Raw genomic sequence first — 12,022 nt, 5'->3', positions numbered from 1 at the left:
GCTGGTTCAACGCTGCCGTGGAAAATCTCTGAGTTGTGCGCAGTTCTTTCTTATGACTGCTCTTGTTATGTTAATGTGTCAGTTTGCTGCCAAGCCCGTTTCCAGATTCCTTCATTAGCACTTCTGAGGCCAATCAGGGCAAAAAAAAGCCCAGCGGAACAACAAAAACAAGCCGAAAATCGAACCCCAGCCCACTTGCCTTTCATCTCTCCGCATTTGCAGACTCTCCTGCTTGTCAAATGACATTCAAGAGCCTGTAGTTAAAAAGAACTGGGGCAGAAAACGAGGGAAAAATCTCTATGCCAATCACTTTTGAACTTTTTTTTTTTTTCTTGTTAAGGCCCGTACACACAACATGCAATTTCATTTCCTGACATTAGATGGCGAGCAAGTATTTACGCGCTTGTCAGAATCATACAAAGAAAACATGAATATTTCAAGCACCAGTTGCTCCAACTGGTGCTTGGTTCGGGGATATTTTAGAATGTCCGTCATTATTTCTTCGCGGCAGTGTTGACGCTACTTGCCGTCTATCTTCTTCGCTGGTATATGTGCTCAGAAAGGGAGTTTGATGTTTGAGCGCCCCCAAGTTGTGTTTTACTGTAACTTCAGAAGCTCCAGACACGTGTGCAAAAGCGCCACTCTCATTGGTCGTATAGTTTTCGACGCGGCGCGTCAAACCAAAAAAACGAACCCGAGGCGTTTTTTAAAAAGTGACGCTTTGACGCGTGGCGTTTTTTCGCGTCGGTATGCACACTCACATCGGTGCCCTTTTGTTTAGTCACGAGGCGTTAAACGTTGGTGAATATTGCGGGCGAAATTCGGTGTTAACAGGCCTTTATGTTGTTGACGTGTCAAAGTTCTTCTTCGTGGATCATGATCCAGCTTTTTCATTTATCGCTGCTGGTCGAGTGATGATGAGAGCCACGGCACAAATCAAACAGTCATTCTAGATTCTGATGATTTCAGAGATGGCTGCAGCTCATTGTTAAGCAGGAGACGTGTTGTTTGTTCTGGCTGCTCTCCGAGTCATTGTGAGAAAACCCAAGCAGCCAGATGTTTCCTTGGGAAGGTAGTGGAACACAAAGCTGTTTACATGCATATTTGCTTATTGTGCAGAAACAAAACTTTTCCACATAATGTACCTCAGGTATTGTTTCGCGACTTTCAACTGTAATTTGAACTGTGAGCTTTCTACCTTTTTGATGATAAAGAATTACTGTCAGAGTGACTACCTGGGACTTTCAAAGAAAAACATTTACCTGAAAAATTTGCTTCAGTACAGATAAAATCAGAACAACATATAGAAGAAACAAATATTATTAAAATTAAATAATGTATAAAGATTCATGTTAGGGCTGCACGATATGAGAAAAACTCGCGATATGCGATATTGGTGATTAATATTGCGATAACGATATAATTCGCGGTATATAAACAAACAGCAAAACGACCAAAAACATCATTTCCATTTCACTGCAACAGTTTAAAAATTATACTCCAACTGACCATTGTCGACGTAGGAGGCAAACATCAAACATAAAAGGGCTCATCTGATTGATCAACAACGTAAACGGGTCCTTCCGATTGGTTAAATGCATAAAGGGATTTATTTCATTTGTTTTATATTTCAAGCTGCCATGAGATTGTTTTAGCACATTTAAGTTAACCATTTATTGCGATTTTCGCCGTCTTTTGCGGTATGCATATTGCACAGCTTAATGTCGCGATAACGATAAATTTGCGGTATATTGTGCAGGCCTAATTCATGTTTAATGAAATTTGAAAAGTTTTCTTGTTGAAGTGCTGCCACATTTGTGAGGAATCTGCATTTCTAAAATGAGGAAACTGACCTTAAAGTGACCTGGCTCCAGTTAACTTTATGTAAAGACCCACTCCTATAATCTTTTAAGGTAGAATTTTCAAGGCGCTATAGGGCGCACTGGATTATAGGGCACACCGTCAATGAATAGGCTATTTTTAAAATTGTCATCTATAAGGCGCAATGAAACAGAAGGGGCATTAAGCAAGACAAAAGTCAGATAAGTCCATCAGTCCAACTTTACTACCTGCATTCAGCAAAATCTCCAGAACTTGTTTGTAACCCGCTACAGGTTTGCCACGTTAGCGTATTCAAAATGCCTGCAACACATAAAAAACAAGACAGACTGATACCACAAAACAAATGTTACCACGACTACGCTAACTCCCAGCCTTGTTAATTTCATGTAAAAAAAAAAAAACAGCTATATGTTAGTGTATTTACAACAACACCCAACCTTGTTTGGGACTCATAAAAATACAGATTAACATTTTGGCAGACCACCGTGTACCTTTCAAAATTGCTTCAACATCAGTAAAGAGATAATCCATATATTAGGCGCTTGGGTTGTTTTGTGAAAAGAATTAAGGCTTTTAAGTGCCCCTTATAGTGTGGAAAAGACGGTATTTGAAAAACATTCCCAGAGGTCTTCTTAATTAGGATTGTAGTGTTTTTAGCCTAAATCAAAAAGCCTGTTTCGTTTTCTTGGACATAGCTTCTGCAGAGCGGCAGAAATTCTGGAGTTAAATCAGAAATTCATCTCTGAGTTTGTGTTCCACTACCTTCCCAAGGAAACACTGTTGGTGTTGGAGCAAGCCCACCCCCCTTCCCCTTCCTCGGAGTAGGGAGCTTGTGGCCCGCCCAGCATATTCTCTGTCCCAAATGAGCTCTTTTTCAAATGGCATTTTTTTTGTCTGCACCTGATTCACAACAATTTGATCAAATAAATACTCAGAAATGCAATTTTTCATGTAATTGTCTTTATATATATGTCGTCCATCATCAGAAAAAGGCCACAAGAACATGTTAAAAAATAAATTTTAATAGGAATGCATCTTGAACAGGTCGGCTTTTGATCATAGTTAATGAGTTTGAACAAGATTTCTTCATTGCACATAAAAAATAGCAATTAACTACAAAAATAAGCAATAAAAAAACATTACAAGTTACCGGTAATATATAAATTCATTTACAATGTACCCTGGCTTTAAAATCTTTCACAGATTTCAACACGTAAACAATATTATACTAAATTTCCCCTTGTGGGATTAATAAAGTTTATTGATTGATTGATAAATACACGTTAGTTCAATTCCAGTTCCAATTTAAAAAGAATTTAAACAAATATTGATGAGTTTATTTTTCTTATTTTGTCTTTGCTTGGACTCAATGTGAAATGGTGGACAAGTTGTTGGAGGTATGAGGGAGTTGGAGATGAGAAAAGACATGATTGAAATTACCAGAGAAAGAAGAGAAAGAGGTCAGCAGAGCGATCAGAGTGAAAGGAGAAGAGAGCAGACGTCTTCAAAGAGTGCAGTTTGCATCACTTTTTTTTCTTCTTTTGTGTGTAAGGTACTTTTCAGTGGAGTTTTCGTTAATCCAGGGCGAAGGCGTGCAGCTGCACAGTGTCTGTATCAAAGCCTCTGGTGAATATTAGGTAAATCTCCGGTGTAAGTTCAAGTGCAGGCCAACGGCACGAGTTCAAAAGGTTTCCGCCAAAGCGATCGATTTCCACGCCATTAGTAGAATTGTCCGCTCTGCTGCCTGCACAATGATTTGCTGTTTTGTCATTCATTATAAATTCCTGACATTCAGAGCTTTCCTTATTTTATTATTTCTCCCAGTCATACAAAAAGTTGATGTTCTGGATGATTGCAAATAAAAGAACTCCATGCTGCTCTGCAGAGGAAATGAGGCTGGTGAAGAGGGATGCTGGGGGCGGTGAAGGGCAGGTGCTTTGGTGAAAACAAGGCTGTCACATGCTGCTTATTTACATGAATCTTCTTTTTATTCTCATGACGAGCCATTATATCTCCCCGGAATAACGAGCTCACTGAGGACGATGATGTAAACTGGAGCACAGTTCCTGGAAAAGCAGACGGATCCGCTCGCTTTAGCGCCGAACAAATCGAGTAAACAGATTTATTTTTGTTGCAGGCTGCTAAACATAGCGTAGTTTACTACTAGTTAACAAAGGGACACTTTTATGCTGCACGATCAATAGTTAAAAATGACTAAAGGATGCCAGTAAGAATGGATTTCTTTTGACAATGCAGCTAGTAAATAGAATTTTCAAATACATCAAAGCTGTTGCTGTTCACGGCTCAATACTTCCCAAAAGACTTCTTATTTATTTACCGTGTCATTTTAATACCTGTGTAAATCTTTGATGTTTAATTACATCAATGAATAGATTGAATTTGGAATTTATCTACTCAGGAAGGATTTTTTTTTTCTTTCCTGAAAGGTTTCCTCAGGAGACGTGTGCTTGCAGCTGCGAGATAAACGCTCATCCCCTTTGTTACAATTTCCCAGTCAGATTAGTTTTTGTTTATAATCCTATTATTCCTGGATTTTTATTGTTTGCTGCTTCTCAAACTGTTGAAGATTAGGAGATTGTGCTATAATTAAAGAGAGGAGTTCACCATCGTTATGTAATTCTGCCTTCTTTAACGGCCATAACTCTTTGCAGAAAGATGATAAATATGCTTGATTGAATTCAGGGGTCACACTCAGCAGGAGTGCAGACTGACTTTGGACTCAGCAGGAGCTGTTTTACACTTTTTCTCCATTTTTAATATTTTTTTTTCTTGCCTCTTCCAGGTACATCACCCAGCAGGGCCATAAATTAGAGGTGGGGGCACCTCGACCGCCCGCCACCGTCACCAATGCCGTTTCATGGCGTTCAGAGGGCATCAAGTACAGAAAGAATGAAGTTTTCATGGATGTTATTGAGTCAGTAAATCTGCTGGTGAGAGCTTTATTCATTTTAGAGCCTTCATTAAACGCCGGGCCTGAGGAGTTTTCATCGCATGCACAGCTTTATGGCTCAGGCATGTTTATCTAAAAATTGATATACTTTTCAGATGCAAAAAGAGAATTGAGACATAAACGGTGAGACTATGAAACATTTCAGAAAGTTTGGGGTTTTTTTTCTTACAAAGTCTTTTTTTTTTTTAAATGAACATTTGTGTTCCCTCTTATTTTGAAATGGTTCTGACGTTCCCTAAAAGCTTGCAAAGAACCACAGTGTGTTTGGATGTTCCTCTTTCTTTTGATTTGATTTGCTCAGAAAATCATCTCTTTTTTAAATCGGCTAATATTCTCTTTTCTTTAATTAAGATATGCTTATGTTTGCCTTTTCCTGCGCTCTGTGGATGATGACATTTTACAAGAGTGCAGGGGACCAGCAGGATTTCAAAATTTTAAACATGAATTTTAAACATGTTCTCTCAATTATCCTTAAACCTTTTTTTAAAGGAACCTTTTTAAGGTGTTCTTGAATTCAGATTAAGATCTTTTGAAGGTCGTTACTATTTGTGTAGTTTTGTTTCTGTGGAACAGCATAATAATGTTGTATTATTAGGACATGTACCCCAGCAGATCTAATGGGGGGGGGGGGGGTCTTTACACCTTCTTCAAGGTCAGAATTTACCTCCAGCAATAGAAAAAGGGCACTTTTATGTGCACAGATATGCTTTTTTCTTTATCAGATGAACAAAATCTTGTTTTTTAAGCTGTCGTCCTTGAAGGAAGATTTCAGGGGCAGCTGAACTCAAAGAAGCCAGGAAGAAGCTAATGAGGGAGGCCATTTATTTAACTGATGTGATGCTGCACTTGGAGATGTTCCTGTTTCATTAACTCCCTAAATGTGTATTTTTTGTAGCAAAAGTACTTCGGTTTGATCTTTCTCAAGATTAAATGATGATTATGTTACATTTTCTATTCATAATTGTTATGTTTTATGTTTAGATAGTTATCACTAACGCCTATCATTCACTTTGTTTTGCCAGGTGAGTGCCAACGGCAGCGTCCTGCGCAGCGAAATCGTCGGCAGCATCAAACTGAAAGTGGTCTTGTCTGGGATGCCGGAGCTGAGACTGGGCCTCAATGACAAAGTGCTGTTTGAGATCACCGGCCGTGAGTTATTTTACATCCATCGTGTGTCTAGAACAGTGTTGTTCAACCTTTTTTGAGCCACGGCACACTTTAACCTTGACAAAAATCCCGCGGCACACCAGCATACAAAAAAATAAAAAGGAAAAGCTCATAGTCTGTACAGTCCCTCTGCAATCTCACGTGCATTTCACAGACGAGCTTTAGCTGGTATTTTTGTTGGAACTGAGAGACTTATGTGCTAAATCGAAACAAGGAAGTGAAGACTTTAACCACTTCTGATTGGTCAGACTGATGACATGTGAGTAAACCTTCAAGAATGATTAGAGGAGACAGTTAAAGGGGCGGGACTTTTCCGAAAACAGCTGAAGCTACGGCTAAATCGCGGTACCGTCATTCTTATCAAAATGTCTTTAATAGAATCAAATAAACACAAAGAAAAAAGTATTTTTTGATCTTTTATATTCCTAAATACTCAGTGTTTGATCAGGGTTTGTTTGGATGAACACAGAGCTGATATTATAGAGATGGTAAATGTTTTCAGATCAGTTAATGAGGGCAATTTCCCACGGCACACTACTGTGCCGCGTCACACTGGTTGAAAAACACTGGTCTAGAAGGACAGAGCAGCAACACAGCAAAAGAAAAACACATCAAAAGATTCCTCCAAATATTTGTGCCTCATCAAACCGCTTCGGGGTTCAGTGAAAGGAACATTTGCTGAGAACAAAACTTTTATAAATTTTATTTTATTTTTTCAACTATTGAAATTATTTTTTTTGCAATTTTCTTGAGTTGATTTAAAAAAATCTTGTGGCTGTTTCTAAAAATATATTTCAATTTATAAGTTATACCTTGTTATAGTTTTAGAATGCAAAAGTGCTATATCTATGCAATACATTTTAAAACTGAATTCAAAAAAATGTAATCCATCAGATTCAGTTGCATATATAAATTCCGAATTGGTGTCTGTATATTCTGATCATGTTTCCCGCCTTTATAAGTCGAATAATTCAGTTCATTTTCTGAGCAGACAGTGACACAGTGTTGTGTTTTACTGACAGGAAATTTTCTCAGGTTAACATAAATTGACAGTTTACAAAACTAACATCTCCTCGTCTTTACTGAATGCCAAGTGAACTTCCAACTTTTTTGCTGCAGATCATTCCCACCTTGAACTCACCCTCACACCTCCTCTGCACGTCTGTCTTATGCTCGTCTCTCATCCTCCCCCCTCCTCTCCCATCTCTGATTTTTTGCAGCAGTGTTTTTTCACCGATTGGTTTTTCCTCTCCTATCCCCCATGAATCCTTCCTTTCCTCCGTCTCTCCTACACACACATCTCCTCAACATGTCCCTCACTTCTCACACGCTGTTCCCCATTGAAGGGGAAAGGCTCCATCACTGTCTGGCCTCTATGCCTCTGAGTTAATCCTCACCCTGGGCTACAGCCCTGCACATGAAAGGTGAGGTTCTGTGCCGGTGCAAACCTCCTCAACCCACCCCTGCTGTCTGTAGCAGTGTGGGAAACACCACATCCTCTGGAAAGCTCATTCCTCATGATGATCGACAAACGCCGTCAGACTTGGAAGGGAGATTATTCCACTGCCTTTTTCCATTTTTTTCTTCTTCCACCTCTTGTCGTGGCATATTTTAAAATATACTTTCTAACTAATGTCTTTCCATCATAGTTGGACTTTAGGGGTTGTCTCAGCTGGCTCCAGACAAAGTGTGGCAGGATAAATCATGTGATGCTGCCCTCTACTGGCAGAAGTTGAGAACTATAATAACAGGAATTTTCTCATAAATTTAAAGTTTGTGCAGCGTTTCCTGCTTCTTTTTTCATCATATACTGATGCACAGATCATTTAAAGTAAAATATTTCCATCTGCTTTTAGTCTCTAAAAAAATTAAAAACGTATTTTCAAATAGACAATCATTAACGATCATTTAAACCCAATCTGTTAGTTTCTTTCATTTAGCCAGTTGAGTCATTTTTGGCATGATTATTAATTTAACACCAGAAACAGGCTATCAGGATTAAACCAGCAGCTTACCTTCATTTTCTAATTTAATCTAATATAATTCTTAGGTGTAAATGTAGAATTTAACGTAAATGTCAGAACGTGTCATTTGATGTTCAGTGAAAGAAATAAGAGCCAGATGTGTTCACATCAATAACAATTGAAGCAACCCAAAGCTTGATGAACTGCTAGATATGTGTGGTATTTATTAAATGCCCCTGTGAACTGGCTTCACGTGTCCGAGAATATAAATGAGATACCAGCTGTCTGCTGCTGTACATTAAAAACAAGGAAACCGGTGAGGATGGTCTTGAAGGTACACCCGCAGGGGAATCTGCTGCATCTTTCATCCTCCTCTGACACCAACACACCTTTCCCGGCTCCTGAGGCGCAACCAAGGCGCCGAATGTCCCACATGACCTTTTCCTCTCGTGTTGTGTTGATGAGGCTTGGGCGCTCGTTGGTTATTAAAGTCCCACTCCGATCATCTTTTGATCTATTTTTAAAGTGTCCCCACTGGTCTTTTGATTATGATTATGCGTTTTTGCTCAAAAAAAGTGAATCCAGTGTTGTTTTCTAGGACGTCGTTTCTGCAGAGCCGCAGTAGTTCAGTAGAAACTCACCTCTGAGTTGTGGGTGGGACTGTTGGTGCCGAGTAAGCCTGCGCTTTTTTCCCCATCATCCCTTTTGTTTGCACTCTCTCCTGCCGGATTACAGCCCCTCACAACCTCAGCCTAACATTAGAGGTGCTACATAATTGCCGAGCAATATAAGCAATCCAGCCGCACAGTTTTTAGCCAGATACCAGCTCAGATGAGGAAAACAAAGACATACATCGATCTATTTGTCTGCGAGTGGATGCATCGGAATCATGTGGAGCACAGAGCTTGTTGCCCGTCGACTGTAGTTTATATGTCACAACTGCAATCTTTTCCAGCAGCATTTTTTTGTCTGCTCCTGATTCACCACAATTTGAATAAAACAATACTTAGAAATGCAATTTTATTCTTAATTTTCTTTATATATGTCCTCCATCTTGAGAAGAATGTCACAAGAACATCTTAAAAACACCAAAAACATGATTTTTATTGGAGTGGATCTTTAACAGAAAACAGGTGGAAGGAATCGCAAATCTAAGAGTTCAGAATCGCTACCAGTCAATGGAGGGAAAACGATAGCCGCCCACACAAACCTGAGCATATCTGTGAAGGTGAGAGGAAAACGATGGAGAAAAATGCACGCACACACGTGCTCGCACAGACACAGTCTCTGCTACGGCCTCTGCTCTGCATTCAGCGACGGAAATGCTGATCACTAAATAGGAGGATTTAGCAGGAAGCCCCGTTTTCCAGTACTCAGCAGAACTGCAGTGGATGTGAGACCATCCACTTTCTCAAGCAAACCACTGAGGGCTTAAGAGAAATGTTTTACACGTCATAAAAGTTTGGATCGATCGGATAAAGTTCCTAGATATCCTTAAAAGTATACATCAACTTTTTTAAAGACCAAATTAGGTGATGAATGGGATGAAATCTAAGATGCAGCAAAATGGAGAAACGAGATTTAGTGCCTTTGCTCATGAAGTGCAAGTACATAAACCACAATGAGAGAGTTTGTTCTTGGATGATAAATGAACTGCTCAAACTTTACATAAAGCTTTTCAAAATAAATCTTTTTGACAGAGTGATAAAACAGGCACATTGAAAAGTCTCACTTATGAGTAATCCTGAAATATTCATCAGTTTGCTGGTGCAGGTGTGACTGTGTTTGGGAGACAGCTGATTGCACTCCTGTGGGGGAGACGGGGGATGCTGGTGGAAGGTATTGAGGGCAAACGGCGTGTACGCTCGTGTTTGGCAGGAAAATAATTGTTCAGTAGGGGACCAGAGGAGGGCAGATGGATGTGACAGCGTGCTGTTTCTGCAGTGTTTGCGAGCGCAGGAGACGGAGGGAATTGTTTGTCAGTCATTATTACCTTGACCTTGATTTCCCTCCTGGCTGCGTGGAAAAGCTCTCAATCTTTTCTTGGTTTAAACCAGCGAGCATTTGTGTGTCTCGTTAGGAGAGAAGAGCAAAGCTGTGGAGCTGGAGGACGTGAAGTTTCATCAGTGCGTCCGTCTGTCCCGTTTCGAGAACGACCGCACCATCTCTTTCATTCCACCGGATGGCGAGAGTGAGCTCATGTCGTACCGCCTCAACACAACAGTGAGTGGAATCCACACACATCTGTCACATATTGTCAGATGGAAGCCATTTTTTGTCTCACTAACTTAGAGCATTTGTCTTTTTTGCTCACATAGCCTCCTTGTTACTGAGGATATGAATATGATTCCAAAAGTTATCAGATGAAGGACTTAAAATGTTTAAAATGGGAATCTGTCATTGAGGTTAGGACTTTTCTACCTGCTGTTGCAGATTAAACCTATACTTCCCCCTCAATACATCCTATTGTAAGTGTCACAACTATCCAACTGTCCTTTTTTCTTACCCAGAACCATCTTAAAGTGAGACTAGAATTACACGGTTTATTATAAATCTGTTTAAAAATAATATGTAAATTATGAGTCAAATAACAATTTTCAGTTTCCAAAGAAATGACTCAGAATTTTCAAAATTTGTCTTAAAAAGGTTACTAGTGAGTTAGTCTTGTTTTAGATCAAGTGCAGTAGGATATTTAAACTATAACACATAAAGACATAAATACTTGCTAAGACTTTGTGGGTTTTTTGTGTAGAAACACACTTTTTTTGCAGGCTTTTTGCTTGACCAGTAGAAGTACTTCCTGATTTGAGAACCACATCCATCCAACTTTGTTCCCAAACTCAAACAAAGTCGTCATTCACGGCGTTGTTTCTGAGTTCAGAACGGAAACTGACAAAACTCTAAACTGCATCCAAGAAAGATCGATTCCTCTGAAAAGTCTGGATGTTACTCCACAGCAACACAGCCGATGTGCTGCCCTCTGGGTTAAGAAATCATTGAAATCATTTGGATAACAGACCAAGTCCGGCTCCGACTATAAATAGCACAGAGATGAGCAAATCATGTTTCCCACCTTCAAACAAGATCAAATGTTTGTGTGTCGTTTCACCACCACAGCTTGTTGTTTCTCTGTTCTCTGCTGTCACGGTCCCATTGATGCTGGCCCTCTGACCCCGCCTCATTCTGTCTCTTGTTCTGTCGATGCCAGGTGAAGCCTCTCATATGGATTGAGAGCATGATTGAAAAGTTTTCTCACAGCCGTGTGGAGATCAAAGTCAAGGTAAGGATAGGTCGCACTTCAACACACTGTCCTGGGTATTTAATTGTAAATCAGCTAAACAGTCAAAACTACAAGCTGAAATGGGTATTATTATTATTATTATTATTTCAACCTTCCCAAGTTAATAAGTGCTGCTTTGTGTCATCGATAAAAGATCTCAACTGAACTGTGTCCTGTCACCTCTTGCAGGCTCGAAGTCAGTTTAAGAGCCGCTCCACTGCCAACAATGTGTCCATCATGGTGCCAGTGCCCAGTGATGCTGACTCACCCAAGTTCAAGACCAGCACAGGCAGCGCCAAGTGGGTGCCCGAGAAAAACGCCGTTCTGTGGACTATCAAGTCTTTTCCTGTGAGTACAACATGTAGCCAGCGATGCTAGTAGTTTTAGTTTTTAAATGAAATTTAAATGTCTTATTCTAGAGTTTTTTCCCATTAACTAACTGTATAAGAGATCTGGGCTGAGTGAGAGTAACTCAGAGAGTCACTCAGTCCACTTCTCATATACAGTCAATGGTTTTGTTACATCTTTTTTTTTTACAGCATTTTTTACTGAAACCTTTGCTTCATATTGATCAGATATGCCGTGAAGACTGACTCTCATCATACTAAAAACATTTAAGAGCTGTTTGCTTTAGGAGCCAAACCCTGCCTTTTAGACTCTGCAAACATAAGTCTCACCACCTCGGGAAACAAAGAGAAGTCATTACACATTAATTCAGGCCAAGTTTCCTTTTAAAGCACCTGTCATGAACTGATATTGGCTGGGTAATTCATTACACCTCTACCCTGACAGGAAGCG

General features: G+C 39.8%; 1 protein-coding gene across 1 annotated transcript in view; it reads left to right on the top strand.

Moving 5' to 3' along the window:
- Positions 1-12,022, top strand: part of ap1m3 (adaptor related protein complex 1 subunit mu 3) — a 36,381-nt gene that overhangs the window by 19,618 nt on the left and 4,741 nt on the right. Inside the window, exons 5-9 of the mRNA XM_023954330.2 lie at positions 4,646-4,793; positions 5,836-5,962; positions 10,025-10,167; positions 11,153-11,224; positions 11,414-11,572. Of these exons, the coding sequence (XP_023810098.1) occupies positions 4,646-4,793; positions 5,836-5,962; positions 10,025-10,167; positions 11,153-11,224; positions 11,414-11,572 (649 nt within the window). The remainder of the gene's footprint in view (positions 1-4,645; positions 4,794-5,835; positions 5,963-10,024; positions 10,168-11,152; positions 11,225-11,413; positions 11,573-12,022) is intronic.

This window comes from Oryzias latipes, chromosome 4, assembly GCF_053564925.1.
Source record: "Oryzias latipes strain Hd-rR chromosome 4, Olatipes_Hd-rR_3.1".
NCBI lineage: Eukaryota > Metazoa > Chordata > Actinopteri > Beloniformes > Adrianichthyidae > Oryzias > Oryzias latipes.
Note: the sequence above shows the minus strand (reverse complement) of the source record. Positions and strands in the feature narration are given on the sequence as shown.